At 39.0% G+C, this 24158-nt stretch overlaps 1 protein-coding gene and 1 long non-coding RNA gene across 2 annotated transcripts; one reads left to right on the top strand and one right to left on the bottom strand.

Annotated features, from left to right (window-relative positions):
• Positions 1–6978: 6978 nt before the first annotated feature.
• Positions 6979–8932, bottom strand: LOC124873144. Its single transcript, XR_007039454.1, has 2 exons — positions 8795–8932; positions 6979–7801 (listed from the first exon to the last, which is right to left on the bottom strand). It is a non-coding gene; the product is annotated as an uncharacterized LOC124873144 (long non-coding RNA).
• Positions 8933–9323: 391 nt separating this feature from the next.
• ptger4b (prostaglandin E receptor 4 (subtype EP4) b) lies at positions 9324–13918 on the top strand. Its single transcript, XM_047373674.1, has 2 exons — positions 9324–10140; positions 12529–13918. The coding sequence occupies exons 1-2, from the start codon at positions 9337–9339 to the stop codon at positions 13105–13107; spliced, it is 1383 nt and encodes a 460-aa protein (XP_047229630.1). The 5' UTR covers positions 9324–9336; the 3' UTR covers positions 13108–13918.
• The last annotated feature ends 10240 nt before the right edge of the window (positions 13919–24158 follow it).

Raw genomic sequence — 24158 nt, 5'->3', positions numbered from 1 at the left:
TGCTACATATCGTCCTCTCTCTCCACCCCATTTGCTGTCAGCCAATTTATAAAACAAAGGCCACTAGTGTCACAAAATCATTAAAAAAAATAATAATTGTGAACAAAAGGCAACAAGAAGACAAAGGAACACAGCAAACATGTCAGAGAAAATTGTGGAGCAGGGTTAGTTTATAAAACTATTCAATCCATCATTTGAAAATGGAAAGATGGCACAATTACCAAGACGTGTCTGTCCACCTACACTAACAAGCCAGGCAAGCAGAGCATTAGTTAGAGAAGCAGTCAAGAGGCCCAAGGTAGCTCTGGAGGAGATACAGAAATCAACAATTCAGGTGGGAGAATCTGCTAACTACTTCATAAAAACAGCCATTGCTGAAACAGATTTTGCCACAGGCCATGTAGGGGATAGAGCTAACATGTAAAAGAAGGTCCTCTGGTGAGAACACAAAACATAACATTTTTGCCTCCATGCAAAAAGCTATGTGTGGGAAAAAAATAACACTGCACTTTATGTTAAACACACTTCACTAATGTGATATGTGGTGGTGAAAGCAGGTGTGGAAGCTATTCTTCAACATTTAAAAGGAAGTTGGTCAGAGTTGATGGGACGATGTATGGAGCTAAAAAAAGGGCAACATGGAAACAAACCTCATAGGGGCTGCAAATGACCTGAGAAAGGCAGAATAGTTCACCTTTCGGCAACACAGAGACCTTAAATACACACCCAGAGTTGGTTGGGATAGTTCCAACTAAAGTGTGTTCATATGTTGGTCTAGTCAATTGTAATTGCAATTGAGAACATCTTTTGACGACTTGCAAATAGATATTCACAGACCTTCTCCATTCCTTCTCACTAAGCTTGAGCTATTTTGCAATTAACTGTAGGATAACGTGTCATCCTAAACATGCACAAAGCTGGCAGAGATATTCCAAAGACTTGCAGCTGTAATTGCAGTGAAAGGCCATTCTAGATCCTTCATTTGTCATTTTTTTTTCACTTCAGAATTATAGACTACCTTGTGTTGGTCTACCAGGTAAAATACCTGTAAGATACAATGAAGTCTAAACTTGTTAAATCATAAAACCTGAAAAGGTTGAAGGGATGTAAATGTTTCTTGAAGGCCCTGCTATTTTCACAAACATATTTGGCTAATATGTGGCTTTCAGCATCCTGGTTTTAGTTGGTATGTCTCTACACTTTACAAAGGGAAGACCCTAGCCTGATCAGGTTACAATACCCCTTCAAGACAGAACAAACGTCTTCCCTGTCATAAAGAGAACAACATGTTGGGTAAAACTGCTTTGAAACACCACCGTTAAGGATCTCTGTCCTAGTTCTGCTTTATATGCTGTCACTACAAACAGGAGAGAGACAGAACTGAAGAAATACTCTTATCATTAACACAGGGAAATCTTTGAGTGAAAGGATCTCCGCTTCCTGGCATATTCCATAATTTCCAGTGTCAGTGAAAACATCTAACATGGTTTTTCTAAGCAGTTGTTTAAGGATTTGTTAAAGATTTCTTGACTAAATTTAAACCATTACAATGTGGTAGAAGCAGGATATGTGTGACCTTGAATGTAGCATGGTTATTTTTCCCAGACGGGCTGGTCTGAATTTCAAAAACTGCTGATCACCTGATATTCATGCACAATCGTTAGTCTGGACAAAAATGCCTTGTTGATGTCAGAGGTCAGCAGACTGGGTGGAATTGTTTGAGATGAAAGTTCTATTCAGCTCAAATAACCCCTTGTTAAAAGCATGGTATGAAGCAGATGTGCTACAGTAGCCAAAGACCACACCAGGGGCCACTCCTGTCAACTAAAAGCAGGAAACTGAGGCTATGATTTGCTCACTAAAACTGGAAAATTGTTCCAATGAGTATTGATTTAATCTTGATTGTAGGGTCAGAATTTGCTGTAAACAACATGAAAACAAGGATCTATCCTGCTGTGCATCAACAGTTCAGGCTGCTGGTAGTAGAATAATGATTTGGTGGATATTTCCTTGGCTCACTTTGTGCCACTTTTTATCAACTGAGCCTAATTTAAACTGCACAGTCTAACGCTGTTTCCAAGGAAAACAGAATGGAGACAACCATCATATCTATGCTTGAAACATTCATTAATGACCTCCATGTTTTGTGAAACATACATGTGTGCTCCTTCAAATGACTGAAGTGTAATTAAAGATCATTGGTTGTGAGAAAAACTTACAAATCTGTTTATGGAAACTGAAGTTTGTTCTGCAACTTTGTGGTCTTGAAGTGACTCAGTGGAAACACCACAGGATATAAGAAGCAGGTGGGAAAGGTAGCTGCCACAAGGATAACTGTATATAGATGACACATATAAAATTCACACCTCTTTGATCCTTTTTTTTTTCAAAATTCAACAGAAATTAAACAAAATGTTTGATATATGTTTTAATCTCCAATGATGTTTGCAGAGTAAATGGCAAGTTATCATTTTCTATAACTACTAATATTAAAATGCGGTTTAGAGTCCAGCCTCGGTCTGCTAGTAATGTTCTACAGATGGAAAATGTTTGCATTAAAGATCTTCGATTGGGAATAATTCATTTTAATCTGTTGCCAACCAAAGGGCTGAAACCTAGATATAAGTCAGCAGCTTGTTTCATTGAAAAAAGAGAAACCTATCAAAATCTGGTGTTAAAAGTATTTTTATCAGCATCTATAGAAACTGTGACTCATCCAGATTTAATTAATTATGAGTGGGAAGATAACGACTTCTGACTAAAGAAACTGTCCACTCTCCAGAACATTCCACATCTATCTGGGATCATTCAGGTACAGTGCCTTGCGAAAGTATTCACCCCCCTTGAACATTTCAACCTTTTGCCACATTTCAGGCTTCAAACATAAAGATATAAAATTCAAATTTTTTGTGAAGAATCAACAACAAGTGGGACACAATCATGAAGTGGAATGAAATTTATTGGATGTGTCAAACTTTAACAAATAAAAAACTGAAAGGTGGGGCATACAATATTATTCGGCCCCTTTACTTTCAGTGCAGCAAACTCACTCCAGAGGTTCAGTGAGGATCTCAGAATGATCCAATGTCGTCCCAAATAACTGATGATGATAAATAAAATCCACCTGTGTGTAATCAAGTCTCCGTAGAAATGCACCTGCTCTGTGATAGTCTCAGGGTTCTGTTCAAAGCGCAGAGAGCATCATGAAGACCAAGGAACACACCAGGCAGGTCCAAGATACTGTTGTGGAGAAGTTTAAAGTCGGATTTGGATACAAAAAGATTTCACAAGCTTTAAACATCCCAAGGAGCACTGTGCAAGCAATCATATTGAAATGGAAGGAGTATCAGACCACTGCAAATCTACCAAGACCCGGCCGTCCCTCTAAACTCTCATCTCGAACAAGGAGAAGACTGATCAGAGATGCAGCCAAGAGGCCCATGATCACTCTGGATGAACTGCAGAGATCTACAGCTGAGGTGGGAGAGTCTGTCCATAGGACAACAATCAGTCGTACACTGCACAAATCTGACCTTTATGGAAGAGTGGTAAGAAGAAAGCCATTTCTCAAAGATATCCATAAAAAGTCTCATTTAAAGTTTGCCACAAGCCACCTGGGAGACACGCCAAACATGTGGAAGAAGGTGCTCTGGTCAGATGAAACTAAAATCGAACTGTTTGGCCACAATGCAAAACGATATGTTTGGCGTAAAAGCAACACAGCTCATCAACCTAAACACACCATCCCCACTGTCAAACATGGTGGTGGCAGCATCATGGTTTGGGCCTGCTTTTCATCAGGAGGGACAGGGAAGATGGTCAAAATTGATGGGAAGATGGATGGTGCCAAATACAGGACCATTCTGGAAGAAAACCTGTTGGAGTCTGCAAGAGACCTGAGACTGGGACAGAGATTTATCTTCCAACAAGACAATGATCCAAAACATAAAGCCAAATCTACAATGGAATGGTTCACAAATAAACGTATCCAGGTGTTGGAATGGCCAAGTCAAAGTCCAGACTTGAATCCAATCGAGAATCTGTGGAAAGAGCTGAAGACTGCTGTTCACAAACGCTCTCCATCCAACCTCACTGAGCTCCAGCTGTTTTGCAAGGAAGAATGGGCAAGAATTTCAGTCTCTCGATGTGCAAAACTGATAGAGACATACCCCAAGCGACTTGCAGCTGTAATTGCAGCAAAGGGTGGCGCTACAAAGTATTAACGCAAGGGGGCCAAATAATATTGCACGCCCCACTTTTCAGTTTTTTATTTGTTAAAGTTTGACACATCCAATAAATTTCATTCCACTTCATGATTGTGTCCCACTTGTTGATTCTTCACAATGAATTAGAATTTTATATCTTTATGTTTGAAGCCTGAAATGTGGCAAGAGGTTGAAAAGTTCAAGGGGGCCGAATACTTTCACAAGGCACTGTATCATCAGGTCTGTGACACATGTTTGACCTTACAACTTCGAAGCTGAGGAATGACCCTGCGCGAGTTTGAATGCCTGGAATTTCCCACCAGTGAGCTAGAAATGAGGAAGCCTGATGGATGAGAGGTCAAACGTTTTCAGGAACCAAAAACAAACAAAAATAAATAAATAAACATACAAGCTGAATTACCAAGCAGTTAAGAGTGTAAAAGTGACAAAGGAGATTCTTGAAGAACTCAGACAAAAGCCTGATGAGGGTGAAAAATGTTACAAAGCCATCACTAAGCCACAGTAAGAGAGACTGTGTAGAAATGGAGAACATTACTCTGCCTGATTCCCTGGGAGCGGGTATCCAACATGTAAAGATACAGCTGCTGCTCTCATCCATTAATTATTTAATCATCCATAACCAGCTTGCTAAAAAAAGCACGGAGACACTTCGATCAATCTTTCAGTTCAAATTAAACTATTTATTCTTCAAGGTGGTGGGAATGTCGTTTTAGACCTGGTTTGTTGCATCTTGATCAGGACAGATGAATGAAGCACTTTTTATTCTAATAAAATAAAAACACCAACTCATCAGCCTGGGATACTACAATTGCTACTTTCTGAAGCTGCTCTGCAGTTCTAGTCGGACGGACGGACGGACAGGCGGGCAGAAAGAAAGAAAGAAAGAAAGAAAGAAAGAAAGAAAGAAAGAAAGAAAGAAAGAAAAAGAAAGAAAGATACTTTACTGGCTCCATGAACAAGCATTGACACATTATTACACTTACAAATTTAAAACATACATAAAAGCACTAAAAAAGCACTAAAACAATTCATTTCCTATTTTAAAAAGTTTAAAGTAGTTATTCCAAACTGAATAAATGATTTATTATAGATGTTTTTCCAGGCCAGTAGAACCTTGAACCTCCTGCCTGACGGGAAGAGCTGGGATGAGTGGTAGAGGGGGTGAGGGGGTCCTCTCTCATCAGGGTAGGGTGGCCTTCCAGATAAGAGCTCTTGAACAGTTCAGTAAGAAGTGCTTGTGGCAATCCAATTAATTTGCTGGCCTGATTGATGAAGTGGGACAGTTTGGTTTTACCTCCTTCCTAACATACAAATAATCTCAGTTTTCTCAGCAGGTGAAGAAGTTATTTATGCAGAAACAGAAACAGCCACTCTAGGCTCTGGAAGCAAGAGTCTTAAGAGTTTCTTAAACTGGAGATGCACGGTGGTGCAGCTGTTGCCTTTCTGTGCAGAGTATGCATGTTCTCTCAAAAACATGCATGTTAGATTATTTGACCACCAAAAATTGCACTTAGGTGTGTGAATGTGTTTGTGCACACATGGTTGTTCGCCCTGGGTCTTGTGTGATAGACCACCAAAAGTAGAACATAATATATAACATATTGTGAATTGGAAGGAGAATCATCCCCCTTTTAGACAAAGGAGCTCAAGTTCAGTCAGATTTAATGGAGAGTATTTGTGGACATCAACTTCCAAGTCTTGTCAGACATTTTCTATCAGATTTTGCTTTGAACTTTGACTGGACCACATGAATAAGCTTTGATCTACACCAATCCATTGCCATTTTGGCTATATGTTTGGGGTTACTGTCCAGCTGGTAGGTGAACATACACTGTTACCATGGGGATGGCGTGTTTATTGTGATGTGCAGTGCTTTCTTTTCAACTTCTTTCAACACAAAAGACACACCTTTAAACCAGAACATTGGTCAATATTAAAAAATACAAATGTCAACCAGCATTTTGTAGAAGTAAGCTTGTTCTCTTGGGAAATTGAATGCCCACATTTTTCCCCGGTCACTAAGTGATTCTGAATCTTATTAGCTCCCTTTTCTGTTGATATGACACATTTTGGAGGAAGGGGGCTCTGTTTACGCAGTTAGATAGATGTTAAAAATGCTCTTCTCTAGCATAGGAAATCTATAGCAAGTAGGGTATGTGAGGCAAAACTGTAGGCTCACACTAATTCAATATGAATCCATAATTATTTCATCATTTATTCCATGTAGTTAAAATTGGATGCTCAACAAATCTGTGCAAGAAATGAAAGCCTTGTAACAAACATTATCAAAAAAAAAAAAGAAAAAACGTTCAAAAAAGCAATTTTGCAGGACTTTGAGACAAGAAGATCAAGCTTGCTGTTGTAATGGGATACATAGAAACCAAATGATACGCTTCAGAAAAAAAGAGTTGATTACACAGTTTTAAATTAAAAAAAAAGGTCTATAATGTGACCTAGTCCTTAAAACAAAGCAAAACTACAGATTAAATCTCTAAAGGCAGGTTTACTGCTGTTATTCTATAAGGGGAATAATTGTAACTTCTCAATCTGAGACACATTCAATTCCTTTCAATTCAATTTCAACTCAGTTTATTTATTTGGTGCTAAAGTCCCAACAAATGAGTTCTCAGGATACTTCAGAATCAGAATCAGAACCAGCTTTATTGGCCAAGACTGTTTGTACAAACAAGGAATTTGACATTAAATATTAATATATAAACTTTAGAGGAAATAAAAGAAAAGAAAGAGGGAACAGTATGTACAGTAAGTCTTTATTATTATTTTTATATAAAGAAAAAGAAAACAAGGCAGGTTGTGGCAGTCCAAGCATGCTTATTTTGTTTCACAGCAGAGTAGCTGACTACTCCATGTAAGGCTTTCTTTGGGTTCATCAGACAGCCTAGGGAAAAGAAACTGTCTCTGTGGCTGCTGTTTTTTGTAAATAGTGAACTGTACCGCCAACCTGAAGTTAACAGTCTAAACAGTTTGTTTCTGGGATGTGTGGGGTCTGCAGAGGTGATAGTTGCCCTTTACCTGTACAAGTCCAAGATGGAGGTAAAGTCAGCCTTGATGATCATCTCTGCCGTCCTAATTGTTTGTTGCAGTCTGGACCTGTCCTGTTTTGTGAATGAGCCAAACCACATTGTGATGAATGTGCACAGGACAGACTAAATAATGCCCGTGTAAAAGATGACCAGCAGCTCCTGTGAAAGGCTGTACTTGAGTTGTTGCGGTAAATCCAATCTATGCTGGGCCTTATTTTTCTTTAACAGACAAACAGTTCCAATCTGTATGTAGAAATTAGAAGTCAATACAATCCAGTCATATAGATTTAAAATCAATAGTATACATTCCAAGTCAGCTCTAGTTACAATACAGTTCTGTCAAATTTACTTTATAATAATAAGTTGGAAGCCCAATAAACTGCAATGAGCCATGGACTATGCAGCAGCCCTTCATCCTGGGTAATCATGTGAAGACAGTGGAAATTCACACTTTTAACAAGAAGAAACCTCCAACAGAACCCTGTTCAGTATCCCTGTTCAGCCATCTTCCACAAGCCACTGGGACATGCACTGTAAGAAGGAATTATGTAGGGTATTATTTATAAGCAATTAAAATGATTTACATTTTAATCAAGCATATTAGTTTTTAAATCTAATACGCAATAAATGATTAATTGTAACAGCATTGACTTTATTTTGGTAGCAGTTCCCACCTAAACATTTCTGATTAAAATTTACCTGGAGATGCTGGTTCAGCCAACCAACTGTGCATCAGTATAGGGTTCATATGTTTACATGGGTTACAATATAAAACAATATATCAACATAGCAAACATTAAAAACTGTTTTAAGACTTGTGGTTGAGAAAGGATTTATTGTTGGACCCATCTTAAGTGAGTTTAGACAGCTCTAATGCTGTTGTTGCCAGTGAATGGCACAATTTTGCTGTGGTTGTCATGGCACCTTAGAATATGTTTTTATCACAATTTCAATCATGTTTGTGCCTTAATTACAATCCAATTATTTTATTTTAACAAGGAGGACATTTTCCCCCTATGCTTCACAGCGTCTAGAAGCCTAAATGCATTGACTTGCTGCCATGTGATTGGCTGATGCGCTTTACGTGTAAAGCGATTGAACAGCTGTACCTAATAAAGTGGCCAGTGAGTGTATGAATCTGGATTAAGAAATGTTAAAAACACATCAGATATTTTTTACTTTCAATTAAAATTCAAAACGGAAAATCTTGTCTTTGTGACTTTAGGTTAAGTCAAGATAAAACAACTGAACTTAAACGATGTTTGGGGGTAAATTGAGTATTAAATTTGAGGAAAATTATTTTAAAATATTTGTCAGAATTTAACTAACTTTGCTGATTAAGTCAGTTTAAAAACATTTGTTGGAATTAGCTAATTTTGGTTTCTCCTCGTTCTTAAACTTTAATTTCGACTTTGAAAAATACAAATAAATATACACACCTATAATGAGAATTTGTATACCATTTTAGTACATTCTAACATTTTTTTTTTATCAGTGAAGGTGAGGTCAATTAAAAATTATCACCTGTTATTTCCAATAGGGAAGACTGTAATTGTATTAATCCTTCAATATCAAAAACCGTGCAGGAAAAGGGAATTCCCATGTAGTTCATTTCCACGGAAAATGCCCGATGATCTGGTTCAAGTCTCCCCTGTTTGGACCTGTTGGCCCACGCCAACTAAAAAGTAACGGCGGTTGTAAAAAATCCGGGAGAGAAACATAAAGAGGATTTGAAACTGTGAACAGGAGCACAAAGCGCGCCTCCTCGCCTCTGCGCTCTGGACGCACACCCTGATAAAACCTCAGACGCGTATAGGAGGAGCTGACGTGCAAACTCATACTTCCCTGTCAAGTTTGTGGATGTGATGAAGACGCGAAGGTACAAGCCTCGAAGCATTCAACGAAACCAAAACGTCTTTCGCTCGTGGATTCGTGCTTCTTCCGTGATTAAAATGGAGATATGCTTCTGTGCGTAAAAACGGACGCTTGGTGGACACAATGGATTCTTTCAGCAAAGAACAAGACGCGTTGATGGAAAGTGTTTGTCCTTTGGAACTGAGAGGAGAATGTTGAACAGCTCGCTCGCAGCTATGAACACCACGGCGGAACCGCCGTCTTCTCGTCCGCTCACCATCCCGGCGATCATGTTTATTTTCGGGGTGCTTGGAAATGTCATCGCCATCGTGGTTCTGCGCCTCTCGCGGAAGGAGCAGAAGGAAACAACCTTTTACACTCTCGTGTGCGGGCTGGCGGTGACAGACCTCCTGGGCACCGTTCTGGCCAGCCCCGTCACCCTCGCCACCTACGTAAATGGCTCCTGGCCGGGAGGAGAGCCCCTGTGCCAATACTCCGGCTTCATCCTACTCTACTTCTTCTTGGTACAACTTAGCATCGTGTTCACCATGTCCGTGGAAAGGTTCCTGGCAATAAATCATGCTTACTTTTACAACGAGTTTGTCAACCAGAGACTTGCGGCGCTGACGCTCTTTGCCGTGTACGTGACGAGCCTCGTGTTTTGCGCGCTGCCCATCGCGGGCATAGGACAGGTGAAGCTCCAAGCGCCGGGGACCTGGTGCTTCATCGACTGGCAGAGCAACAACACCACAGTGAGAACTTTCAACCTGATCTACGCGGGGGTGAACTCGGTGATCGTGCTGGCCACAGTCTTCTGCAACGTGATGGTGTGCGGAGCGCTGATCCTGATGCACAGGCGCTTCATCCGCCGCACCTCTTTGGGCACGGACCCGCGGCGCATCGCGGAGCTCCGGCGCAGGCGGAGCTTCAGACGGTTAGCCGGAGCGGAAATCCAGATGGTGGTCGTGCTCATCGGAACCTCCGCCGTGGTTCTCATCTGCTCGATACCTTTAGTTGTGAGTATGGGATAAATATACCTAAACATGCTTTCTATGTGCGCGCACATCTTCAGGGTAAGAAAGCATTGAAAAGTCTAATTTTAACAGCATTAGAAATAAACAGGAAGTCAACTGGTTGATCCTAGGCTCTCTAAACTTTGTGTTCTTATTTGTGATCGTTGTTGCTAGATGATGCATGTGTGGTTGTTCACAGTCATGTTCAGTTTGTAAACCATGCTTTTGGCATAGTTTCTGTTGGTTATCTGACAGGAAGACTATCAAAATGGGGCGTAAATCTGACAGGTCGACAGCTCCCTAAAGCACATGACACCCGCTGAGGTTTTCATTTTTATTTTTTGCTACTTGTGGCGGTTGTTAACGTGGTAGCTACAGCTTGCACAGGGCTGCGCGGCACTGGGGGTGGCAGGCATACTCAGCAAAGTAAAAAAAAGAAAAGAAAAAGGTCACTTGTCGTTGCTCTTCTATTGATTATTTGCATCTCCAGTCTGTGAGGAGTGTTGTGCATGGTGAAAATGCACAACACAATGCACAAGAAAATTGCGACATAACCCACTGGCCAATCTGAAAATACTTAGCCCTCTCCAGAGATGAACTCACTTACCATAGGACCCAAACAAGTACCCGCAGAAAAAGTGGTTTAAAAAATTACGCAAATTATTATTATTATTTTTTTTATTTTTACTTTCATTCTTGAGTTTGCAGCTTTAGGCCAAATCTTAAAATTATTTAAAAAAAATTATTAATTAAAAAAATGCAATTTGGTAATAACAACACCCCCTATTTGAAGGAATATACAAAATATAATTTATGAAGAGCAGAGTGGAAAGCTTGGGGTGTTTGTATCCGAGGTTTATTTTTACATTTTATGTTGTAACAATAGATTTTATTTCCATGCAATGATGCAACAAAATACAACAGAGTGGCTCTCACTGCATTCGCTCTGATGCAAACTAGAGATTAAATATGTAATTTCATAAAAAACCAAGCAGTTCAGATGGGAAAGGTAATCAACAATTTGATGGCTAAGTTAAATTATATCCAAAATATGTGGTGTAAATAGCTGGAACTAGTTTAGGTCGAGGGACTTATGTGTGCAGTGTACTTGTAACTTTTAAACTTGAAAAGTTAATAGGAAGCAACTTTAATTCTTGATTCCCCACCATAAACCAGTGTAAAAACCTATCCCATTAGCATTAAAACAGGGTAAAAACATTAAATAGGAAATTATTGTATTCTTAATACAGATTTATTAAAACACATTTTGCTATTAGTGAAACCTTTAATCTGTGGGGAAAAGGATTATGTATGCATGTATACCTAGTCTCTGTATTTCTATTTATATATAAAGATCTATATAGTGACATTGGACCATAAGATCAGTGGTCAAACACGTCAACGATTTGGTGCAACATTTCCTTTTTGTTTGGCTTATTTAGAAACAAAACGGTCTCATCTCACATCTTGCGCATTCGAACTAAAAGGTGGAATGGAAGCCCTTCATGGCTCATATAATTGGGTTGTTAATTTTTAGAGGCCATAAAAGAGTTTAAATGTGCACATGGATGAATACTTGAAAAAAAGTAGAGCTGTTAAACATTGAGATGTGTGTGCCTCTGGCTTGAAGAAAAAATGAGTGTCGGTTAGACTCATGGGAAGCAACAGCCAAAAGCTAATTTCTGAAGACAGCGAGAACTGCTTTTGTTGGCCCATTCCCATTTAGATTCCACTGTGGTCCCACAAAGCTCGCTATCAGTGAGAGGTCTTTAAGGATTGGATCATTCATGGTATTAATGTACAGCACTTTATAAAAGCCATTACACTTTTTTCACATTTTGTCACATTATATCAACGACCTTTTATGTATTCTATTGGGATTTTATGTGACCAAACAACAAAAAGTAGTGCAAAATTCTGAAGTGAAAAGAAAACGTACATGGTTTTCAAAATGTTCTGCAAATAAAAATCTGAAAAGTGTGGTGCTTATTTGGTTCAGAGGTTTACCACCCAGCAGGACAGTAACCCTGAACATACAACCAGAGCTAAAATTAACCGGTTTAGAGCAATGCATATTTAAGTGTTAGATTGGCCCAGTCAAAAATCCAATTGAGATGTTGTGGCGAGACTTGATTATTGATGTTTAGAGTCCAAAACCAGTAAGACAGACTTGCTGTAAATAAAAGGAAAAGTACATCAACAACCTGTTTGTCTTTCACTTCACACTTTCTGTGTTGGTTTAGCACATAACGTCTATTCTAAAAGATTCAAAGATGTAAAAGTTTGATGAGTATGAAAGCTTTCTGCAGTTTTGAATGCTGTTTTCTGGTGATTTAAAAAAATTGTGTGTGCCTGTTAAAGTAATTTATAATTTGTGTTTTCTATCATCAGTTGAGGATCTTCGAAAATCAGCTGTTCACAAACCAAACATCGCAGAATTCTGGGTTGAACAAGGACCTCAATGCCATCCGCATGGCCTCCGTCAACCCCATCCTAGACCCTTGGTTCTACATCCTCCTGAAAAAGACAGTGGTTCTCAAAGTGCTGGAGAAGATCAAGTGTCTGTTCTGTAAAATGGGTGGCAGGGGACGACGGGGAGGAGGACGCTTTCATTGTGCAGATGGTGCCGTCTCCTCCTCCATGGTCTCAAGGGATTCCCCATCACTGGTGACCCGGGAGCCAATGGAAAGAGTCAGCACCCTACGAACTGTCCTGTACCCAAGTTGTGGGAACATGATGGGGATGGCCTCATTTCAGGCCAGGTCAGAGGACGGATCTAGTCCAGCAGCATCACAGACATTGCAGTGCACACAGGAGGAATCGCAGGCTCAGACAGTGCTCCTGCAGAGGGAACTAGAGGACAACATGGCATGTACGATGCCTAATCACCTTCCTATTGGCCCTAAGGACACAGCTCTGCCGGTGACCCTCACAGATAAGACTCCAAACATGCAGGAAAAATGCATATAACTATCAGCATGACCTCAGCATCATCAGTGTATTATCAATGTATTACTCATCAGTAATGATTCCCCACACTTTAATCCAATCACAGCAGTTGTAACATACAAATCCACAGAAAACATCATAGAGGAGCTCTTCAGTTGCACTTTTAAGACTTTTGAACCACTTGCTTGGCCATCAGGAATGACGCAAAATGATTGTAAAGGATGAACGTTAAAATGTGAACACCGTGTTAAATTATTTAAAGTATGAAACTTTATGTTACTGTCTTCTCTGTGAGAAGGTTTATATACTTCTGTGCTATTATACATTTCTAAAAGATGAATGCGCTTATAGTGTGTTTGTGGTTTTTCTTTTTTAACATCTGGACATTTGCAAACAGTTTGGTAGTATTATAAGCAGATCTCTGTGACAGCTAAATGTATATTATTCTCATACCAAAAGGCAGCTATACTGTGGTTTTTCTACAGCAAAGACACTAGAAGATGACAAAAAGACCTTTTAATGTGATTTTTCTTCTATAAACCTATTTACCTTTTTTTTTACCTTAGTACTATGAAATAATTCTATGTTATTTTGGCTTAATGGAAAGTGCAGTACCTCCCATCCAATCGGACTTTGTGGGGATGTTAAGAGAGGGGATTAAAACAGAAGACATCAAGTGTCCTGTCAGGCAATATTGTTTTTTGAACACTATTCTCTTTGTGCTGCTAAAAAACATCCCTTCAATACAGGTTCACATGCACCTGATTTTCACTGAACAAACCCTATGTTGTGTAGACATCTTAAACTGAAAATAAAAATGGATTCTTCAGAATGTTTTGTTTGAATTGGATTATTTGCAAAGTACAAAAAAAGGAAATCTGAAGGTTTATTCTGTTTCTGACAGACAACAGGAGGAATGATACTTTTGCATCTTTGCTGAAAAGAAATAATAAATGAATTTACATCCCAGGCATCTCACACTAGTGGCAATGCCATTTTATCCAGTCAAATGAATAGTCTTGGAAAATGAACCTCTGCCTCAGACTCATGTCTTTCGCAGTTTATTCCAGGTTTTGCTTCATTATTGCTGTTTCTTTATCTTCAGCCATCTACCCATCAAATCTGGCCAGTTTCCCTGTCATTGCAAAAAATAGCATCCCCACAGCATGATGCTGCCACCACCTTGTGTCATGCTGGACACATGGGAGGGATCAGTTGTTTCTTAGCTACTGTTCCGTAACAATTTCTGAGGCCTTCACAGAATAGCTGTATTTATTGCAGAGGCTTTTCCTACTGACTTTTAAATGCAACTGGTTGAGCAGGTTATCAGTTAGGGGTATCAGCGTAAAGGAGGTCAAATACTAATGTACACCACATTCTTCAGATGTTGTACCATTTCCCTCCATTTCACAGTAACAATGATTATGTCTGTTTATATAACATCTTGTTTCAATTAAGTTCATTTAGGATTACTGAAAATATTTTGGTGTGCTAAATGCCAAAACTAATAAGTGAGAATTTGTTTTAAATATGTTTAATTACTCTTTTCAAAGTCAGATGTTTACAAACTAAAATTACCATGCCTTTAAAATTAGGAATGTCTTGTGAATATGCTGTTTAAAGCTGCTGAATATCATTATCCATAGTGAAATTACTATAGTCTTAACATGGGCTGAAAGGAGACTCAGAGCAAAAAGCCATTACTCAAAAACCAACATGAAAACATATTACTGTTTGCAAATGGATTCAGGGATTAAGAACTGTATTTTCTGAAACATGTTCTGTGTTCTGAAGAAACTACAATTGAACTGTTTGGCAATAATGACCATTGTTACATATGTGAACAAAAACACAGAAGCTTCTATGGAAATACTGAATTAAAATTAGTCTAAGCATATGGCCAAATTAGTTACAAAGCTTCAGTGTGGCTACCATAAAGTCAAGTGTCCATATTTTCAATGAGTCCTCTCAGAGAGCTCCTATCTTAGAAAAAAATTCCTGTGAAGGACTCCCAGCTTAAGAAGGATTCAGATCGATGCTGAGAGCAACTCTGAGTGAGGAGACGACATAAATTCCCATCTTAGTGAGGAGGTGTGATTGACCCCGTTGCTAGGTTTGACGCTGTCTTCTAAGGGGTGTTGATTGGTTGTTGGAAAAAAAAAAGTGCTCCTAGAAATCAATGGAGATAAATAAATCATCATAGAATTTAGACTGGATTAGGAAATGTGTAAATCATGGTGATAAAATTTAGCAAACTTAAGTTAATTTTCATGCAGCATCAACATGTTTGAACTTTATTACAGGATCATAATTATCTTGATTTGATATAAAGAGGTTTGATTTGCTAAAACAACCAAAACAAAAAGGAGAACAAAAGTCAACCACTGTTGTTCATTGTATGGAGAATATCTTGCCTTTCTCTCTGTCCCTTTGCCATCTTGCCTGCTTAGGACGCTATTAGGCTCATTAAAAGTCCTCCACACTACTTTTAACAATATTCCACTTTAGGAGCTCTCTTAAGGCCTAAGGTGCATTGTGTATAACTTTTATCTCACCGAGGGAAAATTCTAAGAAAAAGCTAATCGAAAAAATCTATTTTTCTTCAACGACTTCATTAGGAGTTACTTTAAGTCTTAGGAATCTTTGCGAATACCAGCCCTGATCTCAGTCTCACAGAAAAACCTGTGGGCAGAGCTGAAAAGTTGTTTGTGAGCAAGGCAGGAGGAATGGGCCAAAATCCCAGGAAACTATTGTGAGAAGCTTGTGGAAGGGTCCCCAAAATGCTTGACCCAAATCACACAGTTTAAAAGGCAATTCAAACACCAAGGAAATCTATGTAAACTTGTTAATTTATTGAAAGTAAAAAAAATAATCTCCTTCACTATTCTGATATTTACAAAAATGATATAGTCTTGGTGATCCTTATTGACCAGAAACAGGAGAGGTTTCGTCAGCTTAAATGTCAGACAGTGAGGAAAAAAGGTTGTGTGTCTTTTATACAGTGCATGTAAATATCTGGTTTTACATGTTTGTACTACTTTATGTTGGTATTTCACATAGAATTCTAGAAAAATGGATTACAGCTTTTGGTTGTAATGTGACTGTCATGATGCATAGGAGAGATAATACTACACCCTTTAATCAAAACGTTTTGACAGGTGACCTTTGACCTTAAGGGGGGTCATGGGGGACTAAGAACAGGTGGCAACAGGTGTGGGATGATATGAATAGAACAAGCCCAAATATGGAAATATGTGAAATCTTATGGCGTCAGCACCATTTAAAATAAAGGGTTGTGTTTAAGGGGCGTTAATACATCTAAAAAAATACATGCAGTCTTTATACTTTAAAGGTATACTCAACTTAATGCAGGCCTGTCACATGAAATCCTAATAAAATGAACTGTGCAACCTGACAGAATTGTAAGTTCATTTTGCTTTTCCAGCAGGACCTATTTTCTGAATATATGAGCCAGTTTAAATCAGTTCAAAATAGAAAGACCTAAAAGTAAATAAAGTAAATAAAGATTGTGCTTCCCTACCGCGATAGAATGAGCAAACCTTCCACTTCTGCATCAACAGACTGACTGACTGACAATCTGCACCAACCACTTGTAAAGAGCTGGGGAAAAAGCAGGAGAAAGAGGTAAGACAAATATGAAATTAACAGAAACTTTACAAACCCTCAGTATACTGTTTCCAAGTTATAAACTGACTCTAGCGAAGATGTGTTTGTTTGGAATCATGAGAGACTCCATTTTGGGAAAGGAATGATAATTTTAGTTACCTTTAACTTTCCTAAAACATTTTTTTTTTTATCTTAGAGCAAAAGTTATCAAGGGTTTTAGAGAAAAAAACTAAAACAAACCTCAACATTCAACCTCATCCTTCTGATTCAGCCACCATACTGTGTGTGTGTGTGTGTGCGTGTGTGACACAGGCAATAAAGTGATTTCAGCTCTCCCTACCCCTCCAAAGTGTCAAGACAGAGGTTCATGAACAGGTGAGGGTCTGGTGTATGTCAAAGGTCACTGGTTTCTCACCGGTAATACAAGCTTTTAAAATGAAATTGTGATATATTTATATTTGGGATATAGGGAATGTTTATACAGACAGCTTCCTATGTCAGAGCTAAGTGAGTTATGTACACCTTCAGTGCAATCCTTTAGGAATCTTGGACAATCCGCAAAAAACAGCTAAATGAATATGTAATTCGGTAATTGGGCCTCTTCTGCATTTCAGGTATAAATGAGGTTGATTCAGGACTTCCAGAGGCCTGAACCTTAGAGCAATCAGCTTTTCACCGATCAAGTTCACTTCTGTTGTCTGAATAAAAAGGCCGTAGATGAAATCAGATTCTTAATTTCGAGCCACAGTCCTTCCAGGGCACACGGGTTGATCCTTTTTTTTTAATGCAGTCGATCAGCTGGGCTGTGTCTCTGGTCCTCCCTTCTTCGTGTTGTTTGTTGGTCTTCAAAAGGTTCGCTGTCAGCCCCTAGCCGGCTCTCGTCATTCCTAGTCATCCCACAGTTCTCTCCCTAATCTGCTCAGTCTTAAACATTACACAGTATTACACATTCCACTCTCAGCTTTCTCCATTTACTTTTAGACAGTTATAAAACCATCACTTCATTCTTTTTATTCATACATCACAACTGATCAACATTATATCTGTTTCATATATAGCTGATTGATAATTTCTAAACCTTAATGTTTTTTTAATTTTAATTATCAGTTCTCAATCATATTTCAATCATATGTGTTTTAACTTGATAATCAAAGATTACTCATTTTATTTAATACTTGTAGAAAATGGAAAATCATCATACATCATTTCCTTGGTTACACTTGTTTATACCTCTGTAAAAGATAAGACAGATAATATGTGACTCCACACAGGCCTCTCCAATCTCTCAGTCCCAGAATATGAGAATATGCTTGTTTCACTCTCTACTGCTTCAACTGTGTATTTTAATAATTGTTGTATGGATTACACAAAAGGATATTTATTGTAATGTTTATGGATTTAACTGTGAGCAGTTAATGAATGTTGCATGGATTACATGGAAAGATCTCACCTTATTTTGACAACAGCTGAATAAATATGAGCATATGCAACAACAGGAAGGGATGTAGCAGATAATGAAATATATTAGAAAATTAAGTCACTGAGAGAAAAGTATATGTAGGACAACATGAAAACTGCAAGTATCTGTAGCAGCTGGATGAGTTGTAACAGAGTTCACAGTGACCACATCAAGTGACTAGTGTATGAATGGGAGGAGGGATTATTGGGAATTTATCAGTCTTATGATGTCTGGGATGAAGTTATTGCTGAATCTGGTTGTTCTGCATGTGCAGCTGCTGAACGTTTTACCAGAAGGCAACAGGGAGAAATGTCTGTGATGGGGGTGCGGAAACTTTTGTAAAGGTCCGAGTCAGGTCTGAGTCAGGTCAAATTGAATAATTGTAACACGACCTTTGGTCTATAAAGATTAAAGACCTCCCAACAGGTCTCACAATAAGGTAAAAGTGAACATCCATCACTTTCATCATTTCTTGTCTAACATCTTTTTTCTTAAACAAGTCAACAACACTTTTATACTAACTTCCTTTAGAGTTAATGACACCACATATTGTTTATGTCCATCAGTCGTTTCCTGTATTAGGATGAAAAGGGGGTTAAATAGTTTAGGTGAAAAGTTGATTTAGTAGATTAATTATTTGTAAAAGTGAAAGGCATGACTTTTGTTACATTCAACCTGTTAATAACCACAGAAAACTCTCTAATTCTAAAACTTAAATCTTAAAGTTTGCTTATTTAATTGAAAAATTCTTTGTTTAAATACTGTATATCTAATTAAAATAACGTTTGTATGGTTACCTGATGTGACTTGTGTTTCCCAAACATTTGTAGAAAATACCCTATAAAGTAAAAACTATAAATGATAATTCAATTCAATTCAAAAATACTTTATTAATCCCAAAGGGAAATTAAATGTTGTTATAGCTCATATTATGAAGGTTTCTTCAAAGAGCCGTTGTAGATGCTGATGGCTGTGGGCAGGAAGGATCTCCTGTAGCGCTCCGTCTTACAGCAGATCTGAAGAAGCCTCTGACTGAAGACACTCTGTTGTTGTAGGACAGTCTCTCATGAAGAGGATGCTCAGGGTTCTCCATAATGTTCTTCATTTTATGAAGAATCCGTCTTTCCACAATGATCTCCAGAGGTTCCAGAGGAGTCCCCAGAACAGAGCCAGCCTTTTTTATCAGCTTGTTGAGCTTTTTTAAGTCCCTGGCTCTGATGCCGCTTCCCCAGCAGATGATGGCAGAAGAGATCACACTCTCCACAACAGACTTATAGAAGATATGCAGCATCTTGCTGCAAACACCAAAGGACCTAAGCTTCCTCAAGAAGTACAGTCTGCTCTGTCCCTTCTTGTAGATGGCTTCACAGTTGCATCTCCACTCTAGTCTGTTGTCCAGGTGAACACCGAGGTATTTATACTCCTCCACCACCTCCACTTCTTCTCCCATGATAGAAATAGTTTTTGACTTATTCCTGTTTCTCTTAAAATCTACAATCATCTCCTTCGTTTTAGTCACGTTCAAAATGAGATGATGGTTTCCACACCATGCCACAAAGCGGTCCACCACCTTCCTGTACTCAGCTTCTTGTCCATCTCTGATCCACCCCACGACTGCAGAATCATCCGAGTATTTCTGCAGATGACAGGAGTCTGTCTTGTACTGGAAGTCTGAGGTGTACAGAGTGAAAAGGAATGGTGAGAGTACAGTCCCCTGTGGTGCTCCTGTGCTGCTGACTACCTGGTTAGACTCACAACCCTTCAGTCTCACAAACTGTGGTCTGTTTGTCAGGTAGTCTTTGATCCAGGAGATTGTTGAGGCCTCCACATGAGTCTTCTGGAGTTTCTGACAAAGCAAATCAGGTTGGATTGTATTAAATGCACTGGAGAAATCAAAGAACATGATCCTGACAGCGCTGCTGGCTTTGTCCAGATGACAGTGGGTTTGTTGAAGCAGGTGTATGATGGCATCTTCAACTCCAACTCCACAGCGATAAGCAAACTGAAGGGGGTCCTGATGGTTCATTGTTTGCTTACTCAGGTGGGCCAACAGGAGTCTCTCTAGGACCTTCATGATGTGGGATGTCAGGGCAACAGGTCTATAGTCATTGAGGACTGATGGGTGAGTTTTCTTTGGTACCGGAACAAGACAGGAGGTCTTCCACAACACCGGAACCTTCTTCTGGGTCAGGCTAAGGTTGAAGAGGTGCTGCAGAATCCCACAGAGCTGCTCTGCACAGGCCTTCAGGACTCTAGGGCTGACATGATCTGGACCTGCAGCCTTATTCCGATTCAGTCTCTCCAGTTGTCTCTTCACCTGACTTCTTGAGACACACGGGTGGAAGGGGGAAGCAAAGGAAGCATCAGCATCTTCTGATATGGTTGAAGGCAAACATGTAGAAGCAGAAGGGTCTAGGGCTGAGGTGGAAGATAAAAAATGTGAAGTGTTACTGGACAGCTGTGGGTCCTGTGGGTCAAAGAAGGGTGGAATGTCTGTTTGGCTGTGAGCAGGAGAGGAGGATGCGAAGCTTGTTTCTGAACTGAACCTATTGAAGAATGTGTAGAATAATGTAGGTGACTGAAGTGCAGGTCTAACAGAGTTACTAAAGTAGCAGGTCTTGGAACATTTCTTACAAGAACAATGACATTTTTAAAAATTGCACGGGAAGAAAATGAAATCTGGACTGCGTTTAAAAAGTGATTGGTAAAACTTTTTTATTATTTTGGCTACCTTATGGCATTGAGTGTAAAGACATAACAATATTTTCTCATAACCCTGTCCTGTCTGACCATTTCTTAATAACCTTTGAGTTTAATTTAACCGAGTACTCCACACCTGAAAGAAAATTTAATTATAGTAGATCATTACCAGACAATGCTGTAACAACCTTTAAAGAATCTGTTCCACTTTTAATTTCCTCATTATCACAGAAAAACACAGTGGAGGGCAATAATTCTGTTTCTGCCCTTCACAAATTGATTCTTTTGTTCATAGTGTTTCTTCATCATTGTGTGGTCCATTAGACAATGCAGCCCCCTTGAAAAAGAAGGTAATTATTCATAGGAGGTTAGCTCCCTGGTTTAATTCAGAGCTGCGTACTTTAAAGCACAATGTTAGAAAATTGGAGAGAAAATGGCGCTCTACACACCTAGAGGATTCCTACTTAATCTGGAAAAATAACCTAGTGTTGTATAAAAAGACACTTCACCAAGCCAGAACAGCTTATTTCTCATCATTAATAGAAGAGAACAAGAATAATCCTAGGTTTCTCTTTAGTACAGTTGCTAAACTTACACAGAGTCATAGCTCTGTTGAGCCATCCATTCCCTTAGCTCTTAGCAGCCATGACTTTATGGGATTCTTCTTAAATAAAATTGATTCTATTAAAAATAAAATCTTTGACATACTGCCGAAGATGATTACTTCATCCTCAGCAAGTGAGACAACATTGGAAATAACTGCGGAACCTGATTTGTGTTTGGACTGTTTTGATCCTGTGGAGCTGATCCTGTGGAGTTATCCGAAATATTAGCTTCATCTAAACCTTCAACTTGTATGTTAGACCCAATCCCAACCAAATTATTTAAGGAACTGTTCCCTCTGATTACCAGCCCCATTTTAAATATGATTAATTTATCCTTAGTAAATGGATATGTACCACAGGCTTTTAAGGTAGCTGTAACGGAACCTTTACTTAAGAAACCTTCGCTTGACTTGAAAAATTACAGACCTATATCCAATCTTCCATTCTTATCTAAAATTCTTGAGAAAATAGTTGCTAATCAAATGTGTGAGCATTTACACAGCAATGACTTGTTTGAAGAGTTTCAGTCAGGCTTCAGAGCTCATCATAGCACCGAAACAGCTCTGCTGAAAGTCACTAATTATATTCTTATGGCCTCAGATAATGGACTTGCATTTGATACAGTCGACCATAATATTCTCTTAGAAAGGCTGGAATATGCTGTAGGGATCAGGGGAACAGCGCTAGGCTGGTTTAAATCTTATCTGTCTGACAGATTCCAGTTTGTTCATGTAAATGATAAATCATCTTTAAACTCCATGGTTAATTGTGGAGTACCACAGGGTTCAGTACTTGGGCCAATTCTCTTTACTATATATATGCTTCCAATAGGTCAAATTATCAGGCAGCATACAATAAATTTTCACTGTTACGTTGATGATACTCAGCTTTACTTATCCATAAATCCTGATGAACCCAACCAGTTAGATAGACTACAAGCATTTCTTGAAGACATAAAAACTTGGATGACTTTACATTTTTTGCTTCTAAATTCAGACAAGACAGAAGTTGTTGTCTTTGGATCGGAGTCTTTAAAAAAGAAACTGCTTAGTGAATCACTTAACCCGGATGGCATTAAATTGACCTCCGATAATAAAGTAAAATACCTTGGTGTTACTTTTGACCAGGACATGTCATTTAAATCCCATATTAAACAGGTTTCTAGGATTTCCTTCTTTCACCTCCAGAACATTGCCAAAATTAGAAATATCCTATCCAGGAGTGACGCTGAAAAACTAGTCCATTAATTTGTTACTTCAAGGCTGGACTATTGTAATTCTTTACTATCAGGATGTCCACAAAATGCAGTTAAAAGCCTTCAGCTGATTCAAAATTCTGCAGCAAGAGTTCTGATGAAAATTAAAAAGAGAGATTATATTTCTCCTATTTTAGCTTCCCTTCATTGGCTCCCTGTTAAATCCAGAATAGAATTTAAAATTCTCCTCCTCACATATAAAGCCCTTAATGATCTAGCTCCATCATACATCAGAGATCTGATTGTTCCATATGTTCCTAACAGGGCACTTCGTTCTCAGACTGCAGGTTTACTGGTGGTTCCTAGAGTCTCTAGAAGTAGAATGGGAGGCAGATCCTTTAGTTATCAGGCTCCTCTCCTGTGGAACCAGGTCCCAGTTTTAGTCCGTGAGGCAGACACCCTGTCTACTTTTAAGGCTAGGCTTAAAACTTTCCTTTTTGATAAAGCTTATAGTTAGAGTGGCTTTGGTTATCCTGAGCTATCTCTGTAGTTTTGCTGCTATAGACTTAGGCTGCTGGAAGACATAATGACCACCTTCACCCTCTTCGCTACATTCTCACACTACTCTCCAATTTTGCATTATTTGATATTATTTCAGCTTTTAACTTTGTTCTCTCTTTTCTCTTCCTAGAAGCTACACCTGGCCTGACTCTGTGTCTACATGTGACAGCTTTCTGGAGAGGGAAATCGTCCAAACTTCTGCTGGCAACAACTTAATGCTCACCCTCTACCGAGGGTCTACTATCTACTGAGCTATCTTCCTTATTTTGTAACTCCATCTTCCTCCCTCACTGTTGGATGGAGTAAGGGGGAGTCAGGTTTAGCCTAAACCAGCTTAGTTATGGTTGAGGTGCTATTTCTGCTACCTGTATGACCCCTTCTCTTTTCCAATGGTTATAATCAGTCTGACAGAGAGAGGTATCCCAATCCTTATGGTTTTTAGTATAACAATGACCATCAGTGCGACCCTTTGTGGGGTGCCTTGTGATGACATTGTTGTAAATAAGCGCCGTTTAACTACATAATCTGAACTGAAACTATCTGTGTAGTTATGCTGCTATAGGCTTAGGCTGCTGGAGGACATAATGACCACTTTCACCCTCTTCGCTGCATTCTCACACTACTCTCCTATTTTGCATTATTTGCTCTTATTTCAGCTTTTAACTTTATGTTCTCTCTTTTCTCTTCCTAGAAGCTGCACCTGGCCTGGCTCTGTGTCTACCTGTGACATCTTTCTGGAGAGGGGCATTGTCCGAGCTTCTGCTGGCAACAACTTAATGCTCACCCTGTACCGATGATCCACATGGCCCTGTCTTTTAGTGTTTAACCCTTTCTCTCCCCTAGACATGGCAATTGACTGAGCTTTTACTGTGACTAACTCTATGTGCTCTCTTTCAGACTCTAACCTTGAAAACAGGCTCAGAGT

Source organism: Girardinichthys multiradiatus, chromosome 8, assembly GCF_021462225.1.
Source record: "Girardinichthys multiradiatus isolate DD_20200921_A chromosome 8, DD_fGirMul_XY1, whole genome shotgun sequence".
Taxonomy (NCBI): Eukaryota; Metazoa; Chordata; class Actinopteri; order Cyprinodontiformes; family Goodeidae; genus Girardinichthys; species Girardinichthys multiradiatus.
Note: the sequence above shows the minus strand (reverse complement) of the source record. Positions and strands in the feature narration are given on the sequence as shown.

Coding starts and splice junctions, on each gene's coding strand:
- ptger4b (XM_047373674.1), top strand. CDS start 9,337: ATGTTGAACAGCTCGCTCGCAGCTATGAACACCACGGCGGAACCGCCG. Junction 10,141..12,528: donor TCTGCTCGATACCTTTAGTT/GTGAGTATGGGA, acceptor TTCTATCATCAG/TTGAGGATCTTCGAAAATCA.